General features: G+C 32.5%; 1 protein-coding gene across 1 annotated transcript; it reads left to right on the top strand.

The window, feature by feature from the left end:
- The first annotated feature begins 49 nt into the window (after positions 1 to 49).
- On the top strand, positions 50 to 27,784 carry Gbeta13F (guanine nucleotide-binding protein subunit beta-1). The gene is made up of 7 exons (XM_085202041.1): positions 50 to 280; positions 16,018 to 16,147; positions 19,081 to 19,226; positions 21,664 to 21,834; positions 22,563 to 23,104; positions 23,450 to 25,293; positions 25,648 to 27,784. Exons 2-6 carry the CDS (start codon positions 16,091 to 16,093, stop codon positions 23,554 to 23,556), a joined length of 1,023 nt encoding a protein of 340 aa, XP_085058167.1. The 5' UTR covers positions 50 to 280; positions 16,018 to 16,090; the 3' UTR covers positions 23,557 to 25,293; positions 25,648 to 27,784.
- Positions 27,785 to 27,889: the final 105 nt, after the last annotated feature.

Genomic DNA, 27,889 nt, shown 5'->3' with positions numbered 1-27,889 from the left:
AATCCATCCACAGTAGCGCAGAACTCGCCAATAGGATTGAAGGAGCTTTGACGCAATTTGCAAATGGACGTGAAAACTGAAAAGGATTGAGCTCGAGGGTGTATGTACTACTAAATGGTGAAAGAGTCCGTGTTAATAACTTTTGAATATCCAGTTTAGTGCAGTGTTTGTTGGATATATACAAAATGTGCCAAAAGAAAAGGATCCAATCTTAATGGTGGTTTAGGAAGCGCCCGAAAACCACTGGAGGATCTATTGCAAGAGATTCGCTGATTGTGGGGTAAAGTCGTACATATATTACTATTTGTAAGCTTAATTTCTTGTCGATATTTCATAATGGTTATATATTTTTCACGTTTTACACATTTGGGTGTGACTCGAACGAATTCGATGAACCCTTGAAATGGTCGCCGGCCGAATGCGTGGTAGATACACCCATGTCTGGAATTATTGTTACTAGGATGAATTAATCAATTCAGTAGTTACTATAGGTTAATAGTATCGTTTAGGGGCCTACTTTACGGAAGGATATCCTGAATTTGTCGTAAACTAGAGGTAACTAGCGGTATATAATATATGTATATTTAAGGCACGGCCCTGTTATATAGAGGGACATCGATTCGTGCGTTCGCCTTATCAATATGTAATTTTCCCCCATGTTTTGGGCGTTATTTGTTACTATTCGTTTCTATTTCGCAGATTACATCTTGTAATGCTCCATATGATTGCAAATTTAGTTTTTATGGAGATTTCTTCACACACGTAAGGAAGATTTTTGGAATATATCCTTCTTACTTACATAATGTATGTTATGTATGCTAAATGTGGCATATATATTTATAATATATTAATATAAGGAAATGTGTATAAAGTATGAAATAATATTATTTTAAATATTTCATTAGACATTTTAAAGATTTTTCTAAGACAAACATGATCCAACATTACAATGAAGTACATATTTTCTACTAATAATTAGTCATGACAACGAAAATTGATGAGTGTTACTATTATTTAGTGCAAAATATATTATTTAATATATTTAACCTTACTCAAATTGGTAAATCTGTTTTTGAGCACATATTGTTAAATATTTATATTAAATTAATAGTTTCTTTTAGCATATTTATATTTGTTTGTCATAACTGAGTCATAAAATATTTCAGTCAAATAAACATATTTTACTTACACTACATACATACATAAATTATCTATGCCAATTAAAAACATATTATCCTAGAAAATAGTACATTAATATTAACAAGGTATTCTGTACTCATATGTGATTTTTATACTTTGTTCCAAAATTGCATTCTTTTATATGTAATAATTATTCATAGAGAATTATATATGTATTTAGCAATTTTTCATAATAATAATTTTATTGAGAGGTGCTTGTGGTTTAACAGCACAGTGTCATATTTTTAAAGATTGATGAATTATGGCTTAGATTCCTGATTTGGAGACTGAATTATTTAATATTATCGTTTTCCATGCTCTGGGATCAAGACAAAGCGCACTATTGGATTGTAGCATACCACCTGCTGCATACAATAAAGCTATTATAACAATACTTTAAAAAGCATATTTAACATATTACTAGCATGAATATGGCTTAATGATTTGCACCTAGTGGTGAGTAATTGTTATTGTAACAAATTAAACGCTAAATTGAATTTCAAAGAAATATGTTCTCGATAAGCTTGAGGAAGCAATGTCTGAATTGAAAAATGTTCAAGGAAGATTCTTTGCTTTTCATAAAATAATAAATAATGTAAATGCCGGTGTCTATATTAGGTGTTTTTTTTAACTTCATGGTGTATCCCCCATATAGCAGAGTAGACGGAAGGAACTTAGTGCTAAGTTACGACATTTCATTCTCCACCACCCAATTATCAAGACATTGCTTGTTGCGTGACACAACTGTGTACCGTGCTTGTAATGAAAATAATATATTACCAACTAAATAACACATTTTATTAGATTTTTATTTGGCATTCAAATTACAACACAAATTTGGCAATAAACTGCACACATAATGTGTTGAAAGTCAGAACTAAATCAAGAGCAAAGTGTCATGACTCTTAATAACCTCCACATTACATGTTGCTAACTGATAATAATTATGATTTATACTAATTCAAGTCTAATCTTAGTATAATTATTGTAATATTTTTTATTATATTTGCAAAAATAGTTAAACTTTTTTTCATAATAATTAAATTTTGTATAAAATTAATGCAATTGCAAATTGAATGTTGAGGATGTAAGCTTGTGTCATTTTCTCCATATAATATTACATATGTACAAAACTATGAAATATTTGCAGACTACAGTAAACATTCATTTGAAAATGCAAAAATTTAACTAAAAGGTATTTGTAATGTAAACTCAGACTAGCATTCAGAAGAAACTTCATAGCTAGCAGCATTCCATTTAACTGGTCTATTGCAATGTAGACAGAACCTTTCAATAGTACCTGGGACTTGCAGCCTGAATGTATACTAAACCTACCCATCCTTATTATTAGTCCTTGCCTCTCTGTTTTCTGGTATGAGGTCCTCTTTCTACCAACATTAAATTTAAAATAATAACTAGTGGACCCTTGTAGTATGTGCTAGAATGTTCTGATAAGAACTCTTATCATCTAATAAATATTAAGCATTAAAACACCAAAAAATATTTTAGATGCCGATTTGTAAGCTTATACTTACACATAACATCAAGGATACTTTCCACCACCTCTACATTGTATAAAAAATAATTATTAGTAATATATTTTCTGTTTCAAGTACAGAAATAACTCAACAGGTTTATACTCATTTTACCCTGTACAATGCTATAAGAGGTTAGCCCTCCATCTGCTACATCCATACATGGAATAGAATAGGCCATTACTGATGTTTAGTTTTATATTTAGCCATTTGCCTGAAAAAGCTTCCAATTAAGGCATTCTTGATGTAATGGTAACAATATTTTTAGTAGCAATTTTTTATGTGTTTTATATACTAATAAGGTGTTATACTTGCTATTTAATGCCCAGTATCTAGAAAGTGATCTATACCAAAAAATATAAATACACAAGACAATGTGTCTATTATATTAAGTTTATTGAACCTAGAACTTTAACTTCAATGTTTGCAGTTGTCATGTTTCGTGTTGCCAAGGTGTGGGGAATACCCAAGTTAACCCCACTGTTATCTAAATTGAATTACCTTTTTATATGTTCATATTGGGATTAACTATAATCTGTTGAACAGTGAGTCGGCAGATATTGTGCCTTATTTAAATTGATATTATATACAAAACATAAGAATTAATGTTTTTAAATATTTCAAAATTGAATTTGAATAGAGGCCGTCGTGTCGCAAGGTCGTCGCCTTTATAGACGCACAAGCCTGCGTATTTAAAGGCGATGGTTGCCGTTGTGGGTTCGATTCCTACCCGGAGGAATTAAATGTGTAATATATTCATTTCCTAGCTTTGTAAGCCAAACAAGGCACGGCCATGAGTTCCGCCACTCAACACGCATGCCTCTAGAATTTGGCGGAACACTTTCCCACTGGAAAGAACGGAAGTTAATGGAAAACGGAGTGTCTTAATACTAGGATCCCTCTGCTCTGGGTAGGCACATAGCTGGGTAGCTATGGAGGAGGGACAGCTACCGGGGAGGAACAGCTATAGAAAATGATTTCGCATAAAAAAGGTGGATGTTAAATCAGTAGTGGCTTTGCCTGTATAATAGTTTATTATTATTCTATAGCAAAAAACCTTTTCACATAAATGTGTTAATGGGCAATTTATTTTTGTTGAGCTAAACGGCAAAGCTAAAATGCAAACATTAACAATATGATTAGTAGATTGACTGGCATGATCGGAGCGCCATAATCAAAGAAGAGACCAGATTTTTTTTAAACTTTTCAATTTGAAGGAGAATGTAATCAGAATGAGAAAACCAAATTATTTCAATAAAAATATTCACTGAGGCCGTCGTGGAGCAGGGGCGGATCATAAGAGTGCGACCGCAAACGCACCGGCTGTGGATTCGATTCCCACTGGGAGAGTGAAATATTTATTTTCTTTGTTTTGTTATCCACACGCACTAAAGATTTCACGTGTCAATGTTAAAATAGTTGGTAATTTGATACAGTAAGGTTTTGATCTTCATTTGTCTTGACATTATATTCTTGTAGTTGTAGAGTAAATTGGCAAATAATATGTTTGATTTTTTTGTTTATTCTGTCAAGAAAAGGAAAAAATGGTTAATATTAATTCTTTTCATAGAAAAACAAAACTTTTTTGTCAATCCTCTTTTTTTATCTCCCTTATTTTGTGATAAAGGTCACTATCTAGAAACACCCAGTGTCCTTCTTCAGATTTTAGTTTCGATGTAATGTAAAAATCTACCTGTTGCCCATAATGATGCAGCATTTTATCACTATATGACGAAATTTTGTTATTTCTTAGGAAGCTTCTTTTATTAATTGGAGGTTTGCCAATCACTTCACATGTATAGAATTATTGTTGATTTAATATAGAAGAATAGAGAATGAATGTAAAGGAAGTACGTGTTTATAATTGCAATTAAATTATAATCAGTATTTTCATTTCAGTGTGTAAAATAATGTAAGTAATTCATTGTTTAACTAATATTAACAATAAAATATATCATTGGAACATAGATAATATTTGAGTATGATATGTTTAAGCTTCCAAGCATATGTGCTAATTTTCGTAAATGTATGTCTACAAAATTCTTGTAAAACCAAAAGTCATATTGAGATTATTCTTTTTTTATTTAAATGTTATGGTTTTTATTATGTTTTCCAAAGAACTATTTATAAGAACCTCCCGTTTATAATTCACAAAGGACGATACGTATTATATTCATTATAATATGAAAGGTGACAGTGTCTTATATCACACAGACATCTTTAATTCGTCAGATACACCATTGTTTGTTTTCAATGCCTTCCTATCGATACATGATATCGATTTAAACGTGTTGCGAATATACAATCGTTACAGCGCTGCTATTAAATCATTTCGATTTAAATCGATTTAGAAAGTATTGGCTTGGAAAAAGAAAGTTTTGTGTGTGAAGGTGTTCATTAAGTCTTTTGATTGATTAAATACATTACCTGTGTAAATATAATTTCCTATTGCGTCGTAGGATATTTGGATTGTAGATGCAATAGTTGTGAGTTTGATTCTTGTTCAGTGTTTATGTCAAAAATATTTGTAGTGTCTCATTGTGTTGCGCAATTTTGGCATTCATATACTTCCACCGACAGGTCTTGGTCTTCATGTCTTTAAACTGGCGGAAAATTAGGTAACAGATTGATATGGGTACCTCATATTGCTGCAATGTGGCAAAAGCGTAATCCTAAAAGTGCAATCTCGTGATCCATAAACACTTAATCTAAGTATGACTTCGATGAATCGATAATTCAATTTTCCATGGATTTTGGATGAATAGTAAACTAAATCTGGAATCCCGTGTTATACCAGTTCGTAACGTAACAATATAAATTAGAAACTATATATAGCTGTATTAAAAACTATCTGAGAGCCGACCGTTGCTACTTGAAAGAATTGATCTACGGAAAAACAAACACCACTACATTTTATAATGAAAACATTCGAACAGCTACAATTTTTCTTTAAGACTGTCAAAGAATGAGAAATCAATGTTTATATATAAAATATAATTAGGATATTACTTCACTCAGAAATCGATTCTAAACTATCTAGGCGAGCTCGATTCCTAATTGGTCAGGCTGCCAAAATGGCGGATATCCTCGACTATTGATTTTAAAAAGTGGCTATGCAAATTTAAAATAAATCATAACATTGTAACAGCTTTGCAACTGAAATGCAACGTTAACTAAAATATTCAACTCCTGTAACTGACAAATTGCAAAAATATGGTATCTATCTCTATCTTCGTTAGACGTTATATTTATAAAGTTATACATTTGTATGTCAGTTGTAACGTGTTCGATGTCTGTCGGTGATATTAGTTGGCTGACTCAGCTCGGGTGGTCGGTGCGTTGCGCGCTCTGCGCATGTGCAGCGTATGGACCCCTGGGACTGGCAAATCTAGGTAGGGTAGGGCTGTTGAATATGCGGTGTTGTTTTGTGTTGTAATGTTGTAATATAGTGATTACTACTACTAGTTCAGTTCGTGTCGTTGTTTACAGCATTTTAGTTTTTAACCGACTTCTTTTTTCATATATAATGTTATTTAGTCATAGTTATAGTATTTTTGCTTGGAAGTGCAATTTTTTTAAGGACTAATGGTGGAACATAGTTTGGTTGTAGTAAAATTTAACCCTATGTTAGTGTTTTGCTTTCAACGTTAGGTACGTAATGTCTATAATATGCATTTGTATACTAATTATCGGCTCAATAAAAGTTACAATTTAATTTATTTTTAATTCGATTTTCATTCTAATGAATATTCTATAGGAAGTAAATAATTTATACTCCTGCTCTACTATGTAGTGAACGCTATTTATGGTGAATCATATGGGGTTTTCCCATGCCTTATTCTATGAATATTTCATTCGTAGCTGCTCCAACTTACGTTGAAATTTTTCTTCGTTGATAATTAGAAGGCTGGTAGTACTCTTATTGTTATTTTGTAAGTGAATAATAATAAATAATTTTATAATAATAATAATTTTATTTGTAACACACAAAAAGTAAATGAATTTCAATTAATTTAAAATATTAAATATCACGCGAATTGCTTCATAAAAAAATATATTTGATTTCTTAAATGTACGAATACCTAGGTACTACCGGAGCCTTTGTCCCCGTAGTCAAATGGGAACAATTTATATATGACACATGACACATTCTGAAGGCCCGAGCTACCTTTGGCCGCTAGTAAATTAGCATATCGACTTCCACGATTAACGGGCTATCCAACATAATAATAACTTTTCGTTTCAAACCAGTAGTTTCTGAGATTAGAGCGTTCAACTAAACAAACTTTTCAGCTTTACAATATTAAGTATAGATTTATTTACGTATCTGTAATATTATCTAGATTTGAACTGTACCAAAACGCTTATTTTTAAACATGTGGTACAAAGTTTCCTTGATATTGATTATCAAATAAATTGATTATTTATTATGTTTTTATAAATAAGGTCATTGGTTTCAAGACAACCTTGGAACGATGATAGCATACGTTACTATGGTATATGAGTACATACATATGTTTATTATTATACTATTATAATTTGGTTGGCTTATTGAATAAATATATCATAATAAATATATAATTGGCTTATTGTATAATTAATACAGATGTTAATGTAAAAATAGAAGATTTTTTATATTTCCATATCATATCAGACTGTTCGCGTTATGAGGTATTACAATTCCCTAGTGTCTTGTGGCGAAACTAAACGATGAACTTCTAAAAACCACGTTTTCCTTATGTTATTTATTATTTTATTAAGACAGGCCAATTTACGCCAAGTTTTATACAACTTTGCGTCAGTCACGGCTAACTTTGCTAACTATTGTTCCAAGCAAGTCTTAGGGGAGTGTCCAAAACGGTCATTTCAGGTCGGCTCCATAGCTACAACCAAATACAGCTATTTTTGTCTTATTTCGTAATATGTTTTCTGCTCGCAAGTAGTGTATGTATATATCGAGCAGCCTCTCGTTTACGTAAGAGGTGTGAAATGTGTTAAGAATAGCTGACAACTACACGCTTGCCACTCGACGTCTAAGTGTTCCTTGTTTTTCGAACTAATGCCGTAGTAAAAGGACAAAGTAACGTGAAAATTAACTCTCGAGTTACTTTTGTGTTACCCAATGTCAACTGAGACGGACTTTGTTTTAGGCTTACATTTTGTATTATTGTTAGTTGGTTTGGTAGTGTAGTGTATTATATTTCTGTGAAGGATTGCATGTTGGCCCAGTTTTCAGTAATATCTATCTATTTGACAACGCACAGACGACACTATTGGACTTAAAAAGTTAAAAGTTGCCATTGTTTATATATCAGGTTACAGATTGGGAAATGTATGGGTTCATAGTTTTAAACGAAATAGCCAGGTATAAGTTACTAATGTGCCTTTCTAAACCTATAGAAGTTCTGTTTTTTTATAGCTTCACACATAATCCCGCTCATAGCGGATAGGAAATATGAGAACCTAGTGTTAAAATACTTCCGTTCCTCAAATTCTTGAGGCGTGTTGAGTGGTGGTACTTAAGGCCGTGCTTTTAATGGTAGTCTAGATTAGGGAAATTAAATAATTATAAATAAACACTATTCCGGGCAAAAAAACGCCACATAAATTAAATTAAATTATGATAGTAGTAGATAACTTTATTATTATAGCCATATTTTTTTCACTTACCCTGAGCACTCTCAGGGTAAGTAAAAAAGCTAGTGCAAATAAATTTATTCTTCCGAATGGGTATCGAACCCACAATCGTCGCGCTAAGAAATCCTCTGTTAACATATTGGAACAAAAACACTACATAAAGGCATAGCACTTTTTTAATGTTTTTCTTAAACATCATGGTTACTGTTCTCACATTATCATTATATTTCACTTAAATCACCTTCCCGATGGCATAAATATGAGGAATTATGACTTGTCTGTCTGTAATTATCTTTCTTTACGACGCGACGTAGGAATCTGCTTCCTTGTACAGTCCTTTTTAAAAATTAAAAGCTTTTTTTCTTATTTTTTATACTGTTTGCTTTTTGAGCGGGGTCAGTTACATTGTTATATAGGTTCTGGGTAAATTTTCTTCTAGTTGATTTCATTAAACCAGAATACCGAATATTTTATTAACATATTTTGTTTTATGATAACAGATAAATTAAAATAAATACTTGAATCATGTTATAATCAGACTTTTCATTTCTTTAAAATCATAATAAAAGTCTTTGGTACACATTTGTTCTTCTGCTAAAATAGAGAGATACATGGAATTGAAAAAAAATAATAGAAACTATTAAATTTCATACTCCACATGGGCTGGTTTTTTTGCATTTTTTTGAATGAGTTGTGCTCTAATTATAATATTGGTCACCTTTACAATTACTCTACTAATTATAATGTCATTGTTTATGATTATAAAGTCAAAATCATCTTTTTGTATATTTATTATTTTTGTATGTTTTTTTATATCTTCACGCCGTATTCCGTACATAGGAGGTTAGGCAAAGGTAACCTAGTGTTCAGACACTGTTCTTTTCTCCATTCCTGTTAAGTGGCGAAACTCAATGTTCAAGTGGGTTCATTGACATTAAATTTTTAAATATTACAGAATAAGTTCTGTAAAAACAACAATTTTCTTTTTAATTAGATTTTAGAGTTGCATTTACTGGTGTGTATAAAATGTTTGCAATATCTGCACACCGCAGTGGAATATTTACTAATTGAGTTAATAATTACATCCCTTAATCAAAAGTTACTGCTTCCTGTGCCGCGTTTCCTGCTAATTGCTGAAGATACCTATATACATATGTATATGCTTGTAATAAATTACTTTGATTTTTTTTATTCCTCATATATATTAAGACTATGCGTCTTGATTAGCGGATTCAATTTTTTTTCCATTGTAGCATAGTGGTAGTAGTGCATTTGTGATGTTTGTCTTTTTGATTCCCTTATTTATCTTAGGTATTTCATTCCTACGATATAATTGTATGTAAGGTTATTTTTCAAGTTTAAAGCTATTTTTTTTTATAATCTTTAAACTGTATCTCGCCTATAATATGTGTATAGCCGGGTAGGCAGAGGGAACCTAATGTCACTCCGTTCTCGGCTTTCGTTAGATACTGATAACCACCAAGAAAATATTATAAACTTACAATTATTACTATTTCGCTCTAATTACATAAATTTTATTATTATATTATCATTGAAGTCGTTGTAATGAGTTAAATGGTGTTTTGTGTTGCTTTGAGATAAACTCCACTAGATATCGCTATCGCGCAGTTGTTTTATATATTTTCCTGATAATTAATTTAATCACTTTGATATCAATCGTCAATCATTTTTATTATGCTTCAATAATAATAAAATAATTGGAGCGTCTTAGTATGGTCAGAGTTACTTTTTTTTATGGCTTCATGATTGTACACCGCATATTACTTATAAACCTAGTGTTAGGACATCTCGTTCGAATAGTGGAACTCGAAGCTGTGCATCTTGTTGCCAGAATATTCTATATCTTGAATGGTGAAAATAGATGCTGCTTGTTATTTCACTATGTCGAGAATATACTTGTTACATATAATATAATATAATATATACTTTATTGCACTTAAAAATTACATACAAGTAAAACAAAATTGAAAAATTCGTTAACAATGGTGGGCTTATTTCTAAAAGAAATCTCTTCCAGCCAACCAAAGGAAGTGGATATGACTGTCCAACAGCGGGAAGAGATTACAGTGCAGTTTTAAAACAGAGAGAAAAATAAATAAGAAATTAAAAATTATAATAATAATAAAGAAGACACATAATGATTCCAATACATAAATAGCGTATACATATACGTCTAAAGATTGTAATTAAATATTAAATAAATTAATAATAGCAAATACATACATTCTAAATTTATGATAATAAAGAATATATAAATAACATAAATAACATACATATTTATACTTACATACATACACACATACTTACATACATATATATATATTCATATACATACATAAATACATATATACAAACAAGTGGAGTGCGGTTGTTTTACACACGAAAAAAAAAATAAAAAAAAAACTGTCTGAATCCAGTGAATTAATTGTTCACAGTAGTGAGTAAATGTTTTTTCAATTGGGATTTAAAAGACATTAGTGAAGGACTTCTTTGGATAGGGATGGGGAGATCGTTCCAAAGTGATGCGGCGTACACTGTGAATGATTTCTGGAGGAATTTCGCATTGCTCCTAGGTATGTCGAGCGCCGGAACAACGCACGACCGCCTAGAACGTGAGGGACGAGGAAGAATGTTGAAGCGGGAACGTAGGTAAACAGGAAAATTGTGGTAATTAAGGATCTTGAAAAGTAAAGTAAGGATGTGCATATCACGGCGAAGGCGAATTGGGAGCCAATTAAGTTGAGCACGAAGTTGAGAAACGTGGTCATACTTACGTAGATCGTAAATGAAGCGTATGGCGAGATTTTGAAGTCGCTCTAATTTATTAAGTAGCTCCTCGGTCGCATCCAAATAGCAAACATCAGCATAGTCGAGAATTGGAAGAAGAAGACATTGCGCTAGCATAATTTTGGTTTTTGAGGCAGGAAATATTGGAGACGTCTAAGAGAATGGAAGGAGAAATGCATGCGCCTGCTGATTGCATTAATATGCTGTGCCCAAGACATATTACAATCCATTATAAGACCCAAGTTCCTAACCTCACTACAATACGGTATTGGCACTCCAGAGTAGCGTATCGCTGGTACAGAATCCCAGTTGATTTTATGTCTAAGTCTATTACTGCCTATAATAATAGATTGTGATTTTTTAGGGTTAATTAATAGACCAAAAGATTGAGCCCACGACTGTATAGCACCAAGATCGCTATTTAAGCTTTCGATGGTTTCAGCCAATTCATTTAAATAACTGTGACGGTAAAGCTGCAAATCATCCGCATACAGATGAAAGGGAGAAGTAATGATTCTAGAAATATTATTAATAAAGACAGAAAAGAGAAGTGGAGAAAGAACGCCGCCTTGAGGAACGCCAGCAGTGAGTTCAAGCCAAGTCGATGTGATATCGTTTGCTTTCACACACTGTCGGCGGCCGAAGAGATAAGAACGGAACCAGTTTATCGCTGTAGTAGAAATATTGACTGTTCGAAGAGTGCCAAGAAGTATATCGAAGTCCACAGAGTTAAAAGCACTGCTGAAATCCAGCAAAACCATAACAGTAAGCTTGGTGTTGTCCATAGCGCACCGTATGTCCTCCGTAATATTCAGCAGCGCTCCAACTGTGCTGTGGAAGGGACGGAAACCGGACTGGAAGGGACACAGTAGATTGTTGGATGAGAGAAAGGAGTAAAGCTGGGTATTGACTAAAGATTCGAGGACTTTGGATAGAACAGGGAGGATAGATATAGGACGGTAATCAGTGACATCGGAGGGATTAGATGTTTTGGGTAATGGAATGACATGAGCATTCTTCCATTGTGAAGGAAAGACATTACTTGACAGTGAATAGTTTATAATGTGGGTGAGCACTGGTGCAATGCCCTCCAACACAGGAAGAATCATCTCAAGGCTGAGATTATCAACTCCAAAGGCTTTAGTGGAAATGGAGCTAACACACTTCTTGACATCATCCTCAGATACAGCTGTAAAAGAAAAGGGAATGGAGTCTGGTAGGTCAATATGGGACAATAAACTAAGTGTTTCAGATTTTACTATGGGATTTATATTCAATGGTGGGGTAGTGAAAAAAACATTGAGAGTATTAAGATCCAATGAAACTTGACGAGTTTCAGTGGTTTTGCCTACACCAAATGACTCCAAGAATCTCCATACTTGTGCCTGACTGAGATTCTGAAGAGTTTTATGGAAGTAGCGACGCTTAGCATCCCTACACATTCTGTTGCAGATGTTTCGCAGCTTTTTATACACAGTGAAATTTTCTGGAGTAGGAGATTTTTTGTGTTTAAGTTTGGCTCTGTCGCGTTTTGCCATAATATTCCTAATAGCATCAGTTAACCAAGGGGCAGGCGCATGCTTCATACGAACTGGTCTTACAGGGGCATGAATATTGTAAATGTTAATCAGTTCAGTTGTTAAAGATTCAACCATATTGTCAATATTAGTAGATGACATTATGAAAGACCAATCGATGTTCCTCACCTCCTCTCTTAAGCGTTCAACATCCATTTGCTTAAAATTGCGCTGAAAAAAAATTTTGCCTCTGAACTTAGGCGGACGTAATTTATAGGAAAGAAAGATAAGATCATGAAAAGAAAACGGAGCGGTAGTTTGGCCGTGAGAAGAAACAAGATTAGGGTTAGAGACACAAATAAGATCAAGAAGAGATGGCCTAGAATTAGGAAAGTAATGAGTGGGGGAAGACATAGGTAAAAGATATAAGTTAAACGACTCATATAATTCCTTTAACAAATGTGTTCTATGGTCATTTTTTAAAAGGCAAGTGTTTAAATCGCCCATGCATATCATATGTTCATATTGGGGTCGGAGGATCTCAAGAATACCATCCAGAGTACTAAAATAATTAACTTGGTCATTCGGTGAGTACAAGACTCCGACAAGTACATTTGTATGACGCAACGACAACTCTAGGAAAAGGTATTCAAGAGACCCATTAGGTTGAGGAGGAGAGCAAGAAACGACACGGGCCGGTATGTTGTCGCGAAGATAAATACCAACGCCACCACCACCACGACCAGTGCGATCATTGCGATATAGCTTATAACCTGGAAGAAGGTAAGAGGCAGAGGAAAGCGATGGTTTTAACCAGGTCTCAGAAATAAGTATACAGTCAACTACACCGGAGCTAAAGGATGCGAGAAGATCAGTAAAGTGAGCTGGAATGCTCTGCGCGTTAATATGCACTAAGGAGAGAGCTGTAGAACAATTATTGTCAAAAATTTTCGACAGTTTATCAAAAAGTGGTTCAGAATCAGAGTTTTCATCACTGTCAGCACTATTATAAATACTAGAAGAACTTGAAAAATATTCAAAATCATCCAACATAAGGTTAATATTTAAAAAAATATATAGAATATATAAATAAAAATTATAAAAAATATATATAATATATAAAAATATATAAAAGTATACTAATAAAAAAAAATACAATATAATAATACCTGCACAAGTTGAATAAAATACATTTTTACACTAAATATTAAATAAAAAAAAAACAAGTTAAAAGTTACCAGTTATAAAATCTAAGAAAAAAAACCGGAACGTAAAACAAATCAAAATATGACAGTTGACACAATAGATAAATGACATATGTCAAAATGTTAAAAATAAACAAAGTTACATATGGCAGTTCAGTAAATTTGAGGGTTAAAAAAAAATTAACTTTTAGATTTGGCTAAATGAGAAATATACAGTGTACCCTACAATGGAGAAGATAATCTATCTATATATTTTTACATTGTACTATTAACCGGCCAAACTAAAATGATATAAACAGACTATTTGCTAGAGGTGGGCTTCTTTACCGGACCTTTTTCTATTACTTGTTTGAGTTCCGTCAGAGAGGAAATCTTGATCGTCGAATTACTTGGCAATAAAATAACAACCATACCATCTGACGTCCAACATTTCTTAATGCCAAAGTGTTTACGTGCTGCAGTGAACACCTCCTGGCGAGGTTTAGTTAGAAACTCTGTCACAGTTATCTTCGTGCCTTTCAACTTAGTTTTCGCCTTCCATACGCTGGAACGAAGCTGGCAGCTATTGAACCTAAGAAGTATGGGCCGGGCAGAGTCTCTTTTGACACCCAACCTGTGGCACGACTCAATTGCAGTGGACTTGATGTCTGACATCTTGAAATGGTTGGATAATACTTGAAGCATCTTCTCCGTAACATCCTCATTAGTATTCTCTTCAAGACCATGGAACAGTAGAACTTTTCTCCTAGATTACCCCATTTTAAATATTTGATTTTGATCCTATAACGCTTGTGTTCAATACTAGGGTAGTAGGGTAGGGTAGGGTATTTACTACGCCACAGTGACGTCTTATCGATAATCGTTTTATAGTTAGTCTGAATATTGTCTATATCGAAAGGTAAAAAAAAACAGGCCCCCTTGTCGTAACGGTATAGTGTCTGACTGAAAACGCGATGGCCATCGGTGTCGCTTCGATTCCTACTCGAGGGAATAAATTATTTTTATATACACGCTGTAGTAACATGTATGTGGCGTTTAATTCTTTTTCTTCTTTTAACTGCAATTAAAAGTTCAAGATATCAAATATATTTTTTGTTCAGATATCTTTAGTTATCAATTTATCTTTAGTTATATGTATGTGTAAGACTTCTTCAATACACCATTGTGCCATACATGGTGCTAGTTGATTGAAGGCGCATACCTATGTGCACAGTGAAACCGTATTAAATATTAATGTAATATGCTTTTAATGTTGTCCATATATGAACTAATGTTTTGTCTTGTTTAAAAATTACTTTACTAAAAGAAGAAAGAAAACATCAAATGGATAGAGTTAAGATGAAATAGTCATATGTAATAAAATGTTTGTCTTAATAACGAATATTTTCACTTTCTTAAGTTATTGTTTTAATTTAGTTTAGACTTACCTATTGATTTTATACTTCACGTATACGTCTATTGTTTGATTATATTTGTAATTTTTTACATACAGAAATGATAAAACAAAACTCAATGCTAATAAATAACGGCTATGGAATGCGCACTTTATTTACACATCTTTATAGATACATTTTATACTATAAGACTTGCTCTCACCTGTGGCTTGGTCCTCGTGATCATAAAAATAACTTGTTTCGGTCGTTTAATTTTCATGTAGGATAGCTACCGTTGTATTATTGTATTAAACAATGAAATTGTAACCTCAATATTGAAAAGAGCAACTGTTGACTTTTTGGCTGGCCCTTCTCAGCAAAACTTTTGCTTCCGAGCCGGTGACAACTTTATAATCATTTGACGTTTAAAAGTACTTGCAAGAGTCTATTTAAATAAAAAAATATAAATATGTTTTTAGGTCACATTGCAAGTACCCGATGTAATTCTTACTGCAGGGACAGTGGGTTGTTATATTGACACGATTAACGTGATGTAAATATTTTACTTTCCTCGATTATCGAACACAATTCTCAAACTCAAAACTAAACTTCAAACTTGATATTCGAACCAATACTTCTTGAGATTAGCGCGTTCCACCTAATAAACTCATCAGCTTTATAATATTAGTATAGATATTTTCATGAAAATTAAATGATTTTTTCCATTATAACAATAAATAATAATTTATTATTTTGTCCCTAGGTTGGTGCAGTGTGCGTAGCAAGAGGCGCGCGCAGTCTAGCATAAGCAAAGAAGGATATTGAGCTAGCGCACCATGAACGAACTTGACAGCTTACGCCAGGAGGCGGAAACACTCAAGAATGCTATCCGGGTACGTATGTACACATATATTGTGTTGTATTTCAAAAGGAAAGCGATTATTGTTTTGTATTCACTCGCCTTCCTTATATGGTCCTTGCTGGTTGCCAGGTGACAGCTTATAGAAACATATTTCAAAATTTTGGGATATGTTCAGCCCCCATGGAAAATATCTCTAATCACACGCTACTCATACCTCCTTACTTCACTAAATACTAACATTTTTCATACCATATTAAATTTTTAATATGGTATGAAAAAAATCTTCTCCACTACGGTACAGTACGGTCGTCGATTCATGGACGACTTGAAGTTAGGCTTTCTCAACTTTTGCGCATTGTTCACACGGAAAGAATTAATGAAAAGTAAGAAAAAATCTATAATCAAATCTGCGTAGCTATCTACAGCTCACTTCAGGGCGGCCGTAATCCTGGTCGGCAGTAGGTGCTGCACGGTACTTTAGGTAGAATTAGAATGGTTTACGTTAAAGTATGATAAACCCAAGCCAAATTTAAATATGCTCGTGAGCTGCGTGACCGACGGATTTAATCGGCCTCGCGATTGTTCCTACTACCGTTGCTTAACGTTTACGCGCTGATGACGGACAGTGGGTACGTTGCTTGTGAGTATATAAATAATATTAAATATATTTAAACCAATTGCTGTTATTGTTAGAGGCTGTCAGACTGTAAATGCGATGCTTGTAGTTTCAATTCCCATTTTATTTTTTCTCGCTAGATGGAGCGGTTAAAAAGTAGTAACAGATATTAACATTTCTGGGCTCTCTCTTCCCTATCTTGATGAAAGATGATATTAATAATATGGTTAGAAACATATTTTTGGCGGAGATTATAAATAAATGTACCAAACGATCGACGAGCGATAAATGTATCAAATAATATTTATACACAAAAATATTTTTTCATATAATATTTCATCAACGTAGGCACGTTTAAACAATAATAAACAAGCAGCTCGTTATAAGAAGGAAGGAAATAGAGGGATTTAATTGCATATAATTGTTAATATTAAAGAAGATTCCTTCTGTTTTTGGTGATACCAAGGTCTTTCGTTTCTTGCGTTTATAATTAAGTAAAGTTTCCTTGCGGCCGGGGCACAAGCGTTTTTGGCTTTGTTGGTTCAATTTCCACCCAGTGGAAGGCATTATGATTTATTAATATTTTTATTTCCTCGCTTTGGTAAGAAGTCAAAACGCGGCCTTGAGTTCTGGTACTCAATACGTAATGCTATGTAAATTTGGCGGAATATTTTTTAGCTACAGGCAGGTAGCGGACGGAACGTAGAGTCTTAACACTAAGTTCCCTCTACCTACCTACACGAAGCTAAAAAAATATTATATTCGTATTAGTTTTTAATATAAATACCTATAGGAATACGTGTTTTCCTGGTAAGAAATCGAAAAATCAAATAGATACGTGAGTACTGATTCTGACACACAGAAAATTGGAAAATGGAGTTATTTTATCACAATTAAAAAAATCTATTACTTATAATTAATTAATTTAATATTTTTTAATAGAATTAATTATCATTTATAATATTATTACTTCAATTATGCTTTTAAAAATACTTTTATTGCAAAATATTTACTGTCTACTCCAAAAATTAAAAAAAGATGCACAAAGACAAAAAATATAATCAAACTTAAAGAATGATGTTGTTAAAATAGAGCGTACGTTTGCGAAACATAGCTTATTATTTTGCTTAAATATTTTGTAAACAATATGTGTGGAATTGGGACATGATATTCTCACGTATGATGAATACCATATCGTATAACAAAATTAATGTAATCGTATGTTATTTAAATTGTCTTTTTATTTATTTTGACTGCTTTCTTAACCTAAATGCCATTCTACGTGCGTAATATACCTACCTACTAAGTCATTTATAATAACAATTTCTATTTAATAATAATTTTATTGTTTATTTTGTAAAAATGCAAAGTAAAAAAAGTCATTTAATGTTGTTTCAATTTATGTTGTTATAATTAAGAAAACAAAGAAATCAGTTGGTTTTATTTTTACTTGGTTTTATATTAAACTCATCAACGTGCTTTGTCTTCTTACCAGAACTAAAAATTTAATATAATTAATTCCTCAGAGTGGGAATCAAACTCCACAACGCGTTTGCGGGACGATGTAATTTGTTTCTTTTTTCTTTTGTTTTTGAAAATTTAGTTTTATCAGAATTCATATGACTATCGATTTAGTTCACAAAGTGAAATCTAAAATAACCTGTTGTTTATATTGGATTGGGCGCTTACGATGCTTATAGGCTATTTAACGTTAGGTATATCCTGGTGCTTTCGCCGTAATCTGAATGAAATTTTCGGCGAATAATAATCATACGCGGCGCTTTATTGTTGAGCGAATATCGAAATTCACACGAACTATTATAATTTCCATTAAAACTTTGCTTGTGAGTAAAGATAAACTTTTCAGAATTAGTTGTAAAGGAAGTAGATAAGTTTTAAATACCGATTCTTTAAGATTTTCCAATTTTGGAAATGCATTTTTTTTGTATTGGATATTCATTTGTAAATTTGGACATTAATATATATTTTTTTACTTTTATTTCACTATCCCCTACTATCACACTTTATTGATTTGTTCTATGGCTAAGGCTAACGTTTCTCTGATTTTTATAATTTTTTGGATAGCTATAAAAAATAATCTTTATTGGCTATTCATGGTCAGTATATGTGGCTTAAATCACAAAAATAAGGTTTTTATTTCCAAGAGAAACTGCCATCGACTTGATAGAATATTGTAATAATTGGAACAAAACAACTTTTTCACATGGCACTTGTATTATCTTTATTATTTTATCCATGCAAGATGTATAAATATCCAATTATTCGTCGGCCGTATTGTAGGCATATTATTAAAAAATAATAATCTACAATCGTTGTTTTTCAAACAGGATGCCCGCAAAGCGGCGTGCGACACGTCGCTCGCGCAGGCCACCGGCAGCCTGGAGCCGATTGGGCGCATACAGATGCGCACGCGCCGCACTCTGCGCGGCCACCTCGCCAAGATCTACGCTATGCATTGGGGGAGTGACTCGAGGTTAATATTACTAGTGATATACGAATATTAGGTTGAAATTTTCAACTATATAATCTTAAAATCATAAATAAAACTGTGATTATTGATTTTGGAAGACGTCTTTGCAATTTGTAACTTCATTAGTTATACTTATAAAAATTTTAACAACTAAAAGGGTATTGAAAAAGACAGTCTCCCAATTATACCTATTTTCTGTTATATTTTTTCCAGTGTATAGAGTGAAATATGTAGAATCTAGGGAGCAATGACACCCGTTAAACTAGACTAGCTCAAGGATTACAAGTAGACATTTTTAGCACACTATTTGTATCAGATAAGATTTCTCAAAAAATTATGGATAAAAAGAAGTTTCTTCTAAGATGATTCTCGCGTGACGCTGCATTCTATTGTAATTTATTGATTCAAAATATATCTAAAATGTTGCGATGAACCATAAAACTGTTTACAAACATTCTCGTATTCACAATTTCCAAGAGACGCATATAAAACTTCATCGTGTTGAGTTTTCCTCAATCGAAAGAATAAATTGCGGGATAGAAACGATAACATTGGTTTCCGGTGAAATCGCCACCTGTTTATAGGTCACCGTTGTCTCTAATATTTCTTACTTATTACTTGGATGAACTAGCTTTTGCACTTAGTCTTATTTAGGTTGTCGTGTTGCACTCGACGGTTTTGGGTTCAATTCCCACTCGGGAGAATGAAACATTTAATATTTCCAAGTTCCCTGCCAATCCTGCTACTTGCGGGGTAGTATAAGGCTAAAAAAAATATTTAAATGATATATGTAATTATTGTTAACACATTATTTCATTTAAGCACGACGAAATCACATAAAAAAATATAACAGTTTCACCAAAAGCTTTAGTTATTATGCACTCTTCTTTCATGTATTTGTTTAGAAAAATATTAGTCAAGGTTACATTTGCTTAATGTATACGTTTTATAGCGATAATAATAATCTCTAGAAATTCTTCTAACTCCAATTATCTTCTTATTGTTCTACAATATCTAATATATTAAATGTGTTATAATTATATCTAATCGTCTTACAGTTAACACGGAACGTGACGTTCTTCTTTCATAATAAAATAATACAAACTCTTTTCTGTGTATCATACAAATATCTCATCTCGATAAATAGAACAGGTGGCCTTCGATAAACTTTACATATCGTATGTGAATATGAAACACCTACTCTATAGAATCATGCGGGTAACATATTTTCTAAAGTAACGTTTTAAAAAAGTTATACATATTCATTCATTTAATTTAATGGCCGTATTACGTGACAAAAGCGTATTTAAAACTAAATGCGTCACAATATCACTGTTAACTTCATGTCTGGTAGAAACTTGGAAAGTAAGCACTGTCTTGCCATATTTGGAAATTTTCATATGAACAAATGGTAAAAGGAGAATTATATATGTTAGATTCTGCCTGTGACTTCGCTCGTTTTGTCAAATCGAAATCATTGAGTGTTGTGTATGACACATTCTAAGTGTCCGCAGGTGCAGTAGAAAACATCTCGATAAATGGACTTTATTTGAAGGGTCGTTTTCAATTCAAACCCGTAGTTCCTGTTGTTAGCCCGTTCAATGCAAACTCTTTAGCATATATGAAAATTTTATAATCTGCGTCATAGTTGTATTTTGTACCTAGAAGGCATCTCTGAGCTATATTTCGCTTATGCGTAGGCACTAAAAAATTAGTGTCAAGACACTCAATTGTTCATTATCCGCCCGATTTCGAAATATTTCGTGTTGAAAGACGGAAAAAAAAAATAAAGTGCTAACATTATAACATTACATATAAATAAATAGGCAACGCTTTAGTCGGAAAGACCTTCGATGATATAATAAAGTAGTTTCGTTTCGGCCTTTCGTTCGGTTATTTTTGTCTAAAATCGCTTAATCAAATAAGCTCGTATAGTGAATTATCGTATCACCAGTAGAGGTATAAGAGCGAGACGGGAACACAACACATATTGAGACGGTTTCTAAAATAATCCACTTCTTCACTCTGAGAATGACGTCCCGGCGTTGGATATTTACTGTTGGTTGTATTGTTTTCGTTCATAATTTTGAATATCATGCTCGCTCAATTTATATGACATTTTAAATGCCAGTTTCTAGAATTGAAGAAGTATATTGGAGCATATTTAATTATATGTACAATTTATATTTTTTAATATGGTTTAAACATTAGCTTCGTTATTTTATTTTTAGTAAGATTTTTCCTTACTTAGATTATGAGAGATTATGTATTTTTAGTGTCAAGATGGACACCAGAGTTGAGAGCGATTTTTATATACGAGCTAGGGTCCATAACACTAGGGTGTTAAGTCACTCCATTCCCCAACTTCAAGAAAAAAACGTTTAACTGAAGTTTTTTTTGACGATATAGATCTAAAAATATATAATTTTCGTTCTCACAGAAACTTAGTGTCGGCAAGTCAAGACGGCAAGCTAATAGTATGGGACAGCCATACGACGAACAAGGTGCACGCCATCCCGCTGCGCTCCTCGTGGGTGATGACGTGCGCGTACGCGCCCTCCGGCTCCTACGTCGCTTGCGGTGGATTGGATAATATATGCTCGATTTATAGGTGAGTCGCTGTTCACAATTAATTGTAGGAAATGGATTAGTGTTCTTATGTGGTCACATTTTAGACTACATTTTTATTGTGCGATGTATGAAATATTTTTTTTATTTCATAAAAATTTTATTAAGAATGAGCGTCCTGATTTCTATTTTATATATACCACAGGTCTGTTTTGATTTATTTTTATTATAATGATAAAATTAAGATTTTTTTTTATTGTAGCTAAAACATTACAAATAAAATAAATTAAATTATTTAATATATTTTAAATGTATTTTCTTTATACGAGATCACTATAAGATTTTAATTTTTATTCAACAAGAGTATAAAATTGAAGACTTAATGACTCAAGCTGGTACATTCATATAGTAGTAACGTTTAATGTACGTGAAATTACGGCTTAGTAGCTTTTTAACTGCTACGAAAACCTGAGTTTGTAACAATTGTAGCATATATATAGTTAAACATGCTTTAACTGGGCTAAGATGTAGAGTCGAAAACTTGTATAATTGTTAGGTTATAAAATTGCTCATTAATTAGTTATTAGGCAAAGGCTAAGTGGCGTTATGACAGGAGTTTCTGACAGGAGTGTTGAGGGTTGATCGCCATTTGGGGACTGATTATATTTAAACTATTTCACTTTTACCAAAAAAAGATTATTTTTTTGCAGAAGCGTTTATTTGCGAATTATTATTTGTAATAATTTAATAATAATGTATTTATTACATCAGCTTGAAAACCCGCGAAGGCAACGTGCGCGTATCCCGCGAGCTACCCGGCCACTCTGGGTACCTGTCCTGCTGCCGTTTCCTCGACGATAACCAGATCCTCACCAGCTCCGGGGACATGACCTGCGCCCTCTGGGATATCGAGACCGGGCAACAGTGCGGGCAGTTCACCGGACACACCGGGGACGTCATGTCATTGTCCCTCGCACCGGATCAGAGGAGCTTCGTGTCCGGGGCATGTGACGCGTCCGCCAAGCTGTGGGACATCCGGGACTGCCAGTGCAAGCAGACGTTCCCGGGACACGAGAGTGATATCAACGCTGTCACTTTCTTTCCATCCGGCTTCGCTTTCGCGACGGGCAGCGATGATGCCACTTGTCGTATGTTCGATATACGCGCTGATCAAGAGTTGGCCATGTATTCTCATGATAACATTATATGTGGTATCACGTCGGTCGCGTTCTCGAAGTCTGGACGGCTTTTGTTGGCCGGTTATGATGATTTTAATTGCAATGTATGGGATTCGATGAAGAGTGAGCGCGCCGGTCAGTATATACTATTTAGTATTTGTTTTTTTTTACAATAAGTGGAAAGGTATTAAAGTAGATGTTACTTTTTTCTTGTAAATTTTTTGTGGTAAAATTTAAAATGGGAATTTCACAAGAAATTTTAACCATTTTTATATTTATTAAAATCTAAATTTTATAACCCTTTTTTTATGTCAAAATCATTGTAATGTTGTGTTGTGTGAAAAAATCAAAATTATATTAATTTACTAATAAACTAATAATGTTATTTAAAAAAAACAATACTTCGTATAATATCATGTTTTATTTAAAAATTATGTTTTATATATCAATATTTAATTATGAATTTCAACCTGTTTCCAGGCATCCTGGCCGGCCACGACAACCGCGTGTCGTGTCTCGGCGTCACCGAGAACGGGATGGCCGTCGCCACGGGCTCCTGGGACTCGTTCCTGCGCATCTGGAACTAAGCGACACCCCCCGGACACCCCCCGGCACCCCCTGACTTCCCGACTCCCCCCGACACCCGCCCGCCCTTTGCGTGATTGTGCATCGCTTCTTTTGTTTGCTATTTGAAAATTTTCTATATGATGTTTGTATTAACATTATATATGAATTTGGAACATTCTGTATATTGCAAGTTGTTACTTCGAATGTACTGTATTCAAGTTGTACGTAATTTGTGTATTCGATTACAGTTAAATGTTTAGTAAAATCGATATTTAATTGTCTCTTGTACTTGTGAGTCTTAATCGATGTCTCGTTTTTTTATTATCATTTATATAGCAAATAAGATTACGGTGCATTATCACGTGGCTTACAGTATGTATCGAGTTTGTATGGGATTATTAAATATATATATTTGATTTCTTTTTATATTGGATCCACTGGTCCATTGTCGTATTTATGTCGATTTCTCATATATATGAAAATCTATTTTGTCTTGTTTTTATTAATATATATACTTGGGTAATCATACTATACTATATCAACTTCTTCTCTATATAGTAGGAGTACTACTACTTTATTTCACTTCAGACAATTGAATCTTTTAAAAACAAATACAGCAATATCCATTTTTTCTAAATAAACTCCAATATTCAATGAATGTTTTTTCCCATATTTAAGTGGTTATTTCACTTTCTAATACTATACATATCTTATAACATCTCAGTTACAGTACAATAATATTTGTGTTCATGAGTTACATGTATTGTTAGGAAAACATGTTTTACTTACTATTGTCAAATATAGATTTATATGGAGATTGCTTTATTTGCTTCTATATAATGCAATTATTTTTTATGAAAATAACCGGACTAATGCATTTATTGTGTTCATTTTTAAATAATTGTATGAATATTTAAAAAAAATAATAAATTTCCAACTCGATACACACTGTACAAAATGGCCGCTCATTATCAAAATGGCTGCCTATATTATCCCCCACTGGTGTGAATGATGCTTTTTCTATGAGAATAATTTAAATATTTTTTTTTATTGAAAGTAACAAAAACATACGCTTTGGAGATTATATTCGCGACACGGACGATAGCTCAAAGCTAACCTGATCTGATTGACATTTTACACCCTTTTGCCGCCATATATGGAAAAAATAAACTCTTATAAAATAAATGAATCATATGCAATCAAATCAATGCAAATAAAGTAATTTCCATTCAGATAAATATTAAAATTTTTAAATAAAACATAATTATGTAATAATACCTATAACTGTTGAACAAATATTATAGCAATATTAACGATATATAGACATGAGACAAAACAACAAAAAAGTTATTGAATGTTGTTGTTTCCTATGAAAAAAAATGGAAATTGCTATATTTGCTGTACGATCCAATTATGCATTTCTATTGAATTGTGCTGCCATATTTAAAAAAACATCTCGATTATTAAAATTTTGAACGATTCACAAAATATAGCGACTGGCAACATATTAAATATTTGTATTTGTCAATATTGCCGTTCAACGTCGTTTTTTTACGGGGCACGGTTTATTTCGCTTATTATTTATTGTATAGTTAATCATTAATCGTCAAAACAAAAGCATTTAATGGAGCGTTGCGTTCTGTATGTGAGATGTGTGTATGTCTATGTATCTATTTATATATATAACAAATTAATGTATAGATAATATAGCCTTCGGAGCCTGTCTGCGAACGCTGTCATTTTGATTCTTTTGATTGGTGAGTTTTATATTATTAACTAACTTTGTTTTATTTATTTATTAACTTTTATTTACTAACAGGTAGGTAGTTATGTAAGTTACGGACTGTAGGGATTTCCTACGGGGACGGGAAAAACGAATTATACCACCTTCACATCATCCTGCATCTTGAAGTCCATGCATACAAAGTTGCTGGACTAATACTGCCCAATTTTCAATTTATAAGAAAAATAAATCGTATATACAAAGTTTGTTTATTTTGTATTAATATATTTTAATAAAGAAGACACTATAATTTAATTTAAATGAAATTATAAAGGTCATTAGTATACAAATTAATTGATTAATAATATATTTTCTCCTGTCTTTACAGATATGAGCACATCGCACAAATATATGGTGAAATGTTCATTGAATCCTTAACTAAAGAACCAAATATTAATATAATCGTGATTTTGAATGGGAATTTGTTTGTCGCTACATATATGTATATGTATAAATATGATTCATATAGAAGCAAATAAAGTAATGTACATTCAAATCGATATCTGGGAAAGTTAATAAAAGTCATGATTTTTTTATTATCATATTTTTACATATTATGTAATAAAAAATAATATATGCATTTAGTTATGTAAAAATGTGGAAAAATTATTGAATGCTTCTATATTTTCTTTTATATGACTCATATATATAATTGTTTGGGCTAATTTATGTTCTTTATATATTAGATTATTATAGATAAGTCACAACATGATATAAATAATAACAGATCGAATTCATGTAAAGATCTCTTTGGGAAAACACTTGTAATAAACGCCCATTGTATGAATATTTAGACAAAAAATATATAAATAACATCGCAAATGTTGCCATTTGATAATATCCACACACAAAAAAACTGTATTTGAATGGAATTTTTAATAGATTTAAGATGTAGGGCGATTTATATCTTATACAATATATACTATATATTTGTTTACTACTGATTCTTGTATAAGTGTTGGCCGGTGCTGCCATTAAAAAAAATTAAAGTCTCATCCGGTTATTTAATGTGTATTTATTATCTGTACGCTATTAAAACAAATAATCGATACTGTTTTTTTTTATTTCCACTTAATAATTTGTACCAGTGAATTTACTGTGCGGTAAGGAATTCATTTTGTATACATTACCACCATCTTGCACGGTAACATACGATTATTAGTACTTAGTAACCGAGTATAGTGTGGGTTCGATGCACGTGCAAGTGTTGGTACGAGACGGCCATCTTGTCTCGAGTTCGTAGAATAAGCTAGTATAGGCTATTAATTAACTAAGCATTTGTAATTTCTACACTTTGTTGCTACCAGCAGTTTTTTATATCAGTGTTTTTTTTTGTTTTGAAAATATGCAGTATTCATTTTGTTAGCACAATTGGCTTTTTAGTCAATGGATGGTTGTCGCTGGTTTTTTTTATTAAGCCTCTATCTAGATAGGTTACAATGTAAAATGTAGATGTTTATAATTAAGGGGAAGCGCGTATGGTTGCGTCAATACGCGCAAGGGTTACCGGATTGGCTGATTTGAACCACATATAATCGCACACGCCTCTCAATTGTTCAAATATATCATGCTCAATCGTAATTTCACAGCACAAATTTTTTAATACGGGCGTATTTCTTTTCTTATTTATTTATTTATATCCTTAAGACAACGGTTTGAGAGTGGCATATCAAAGTACGCACCGCCATTTTTTTATTATAAAAGTTTCAAGCGACAAGTTCGTAATTTTGTTAGTTGATTTTGTATACTATGCATTCAATAATAGAGTTAAAATAATGCATGATCATATTTGTCTGTGTAAGGATGTTTCGCGGCTGTTTTTATCTGTGCGACTCGGGAGCTGTCAAAATTGGCGCCAAAATTCTTGGCACAAGTTACGTCCAATTAGTTTCACAGGTAAAAACTAAATAAAAAGATATCTCGGGATTGCTAGAATTACACATACATAGGTTATAAGACTTTTTTAATAATAAAAAAATTGTTTTCTACTGTAACGGCTTCTTTCAGATCGGTGTACGACAATCTATGATAGCGTAAATAATTATATATGATATGATATTTAATGGATAGTTTAATGGTTTCCCATTCGGTTTTTTTATATTTTCTATTCAGACCAATTTTTCTCAATTTTACATCGTGGTAATTGGATGGACTGCCATATTATTAACCTGTAACTGTAACTATTATATAAATCTTACGACTGGGGATGTAATTTCGTACAAAAATATCCGTAAAAAAGGAGATTTCGGAGAGTGATTTTAAAGAAACACGGAAAGTCCCCGTCAACAGATTCCTTGACACTTTATTATAAAACAAGATTTGTATAAGTTAACTTTTATTTGCTAGTCCACTTGATATGTTTAAAAGTAATTATTCTTAGTGGTGTAATACTAATTATAATGTATTGTGTAAAATATTTTTTTTAGTTATTATTATTATCAATAAATTAAAATTTGTTTATTTTATCGTGTTGTTTCTTTCTCTGCGTTGTGTTTACAATTTTTTGCGTGGCTCGCGGTTTGTTTGTGAAATGGCAAACGTATGAAAATGCTTCTGTTTCTAATATATTA

Source organism: Heliconius melpomene, chromosome 18 (assembly GCF_056956725.1).
Source record: "Heliconius melpomene rosina isolate 202511_hmr_F chromosome 18, ASM5695672v1, whole genome shotgun sequence".
NCBI lineage: Eukaryota > Metazoa > Arthropoda > Insecta > Lepidoptera > Nymphalidae > Heliconius > Heliconius melpomene.
Note: the sequence above shows the minus strand (reverse complement) of the source record. Positions and strands in the feature narration are given on the sequence as shown.

Excerpts from the sequence above, each read along its gene's own strand:
- Gbeta13F (XM_085202041.1), top strand. The coding sequence starts at position 16,091 with ATGAACGAACTTGACAGCTTACGCCAGGAGGCGGAAACACTCAAGAAT. Across the intron at positions 16,148-19,080 it reads CACTCAAGAATGCTATCCGG|GATGCCCGCAAAGCGGCGTG; the intron begins GTACGTATGTAC and ends TTTTTCAAACAG. Across the intron at positions 23,105-23,449 it reads GATGAAGAGTGAGCGCGCCG|GCATCCTGGCCGGCCACGAC; the intron begins GTCAGTATATAC and ends ACCTGTTTCCAG.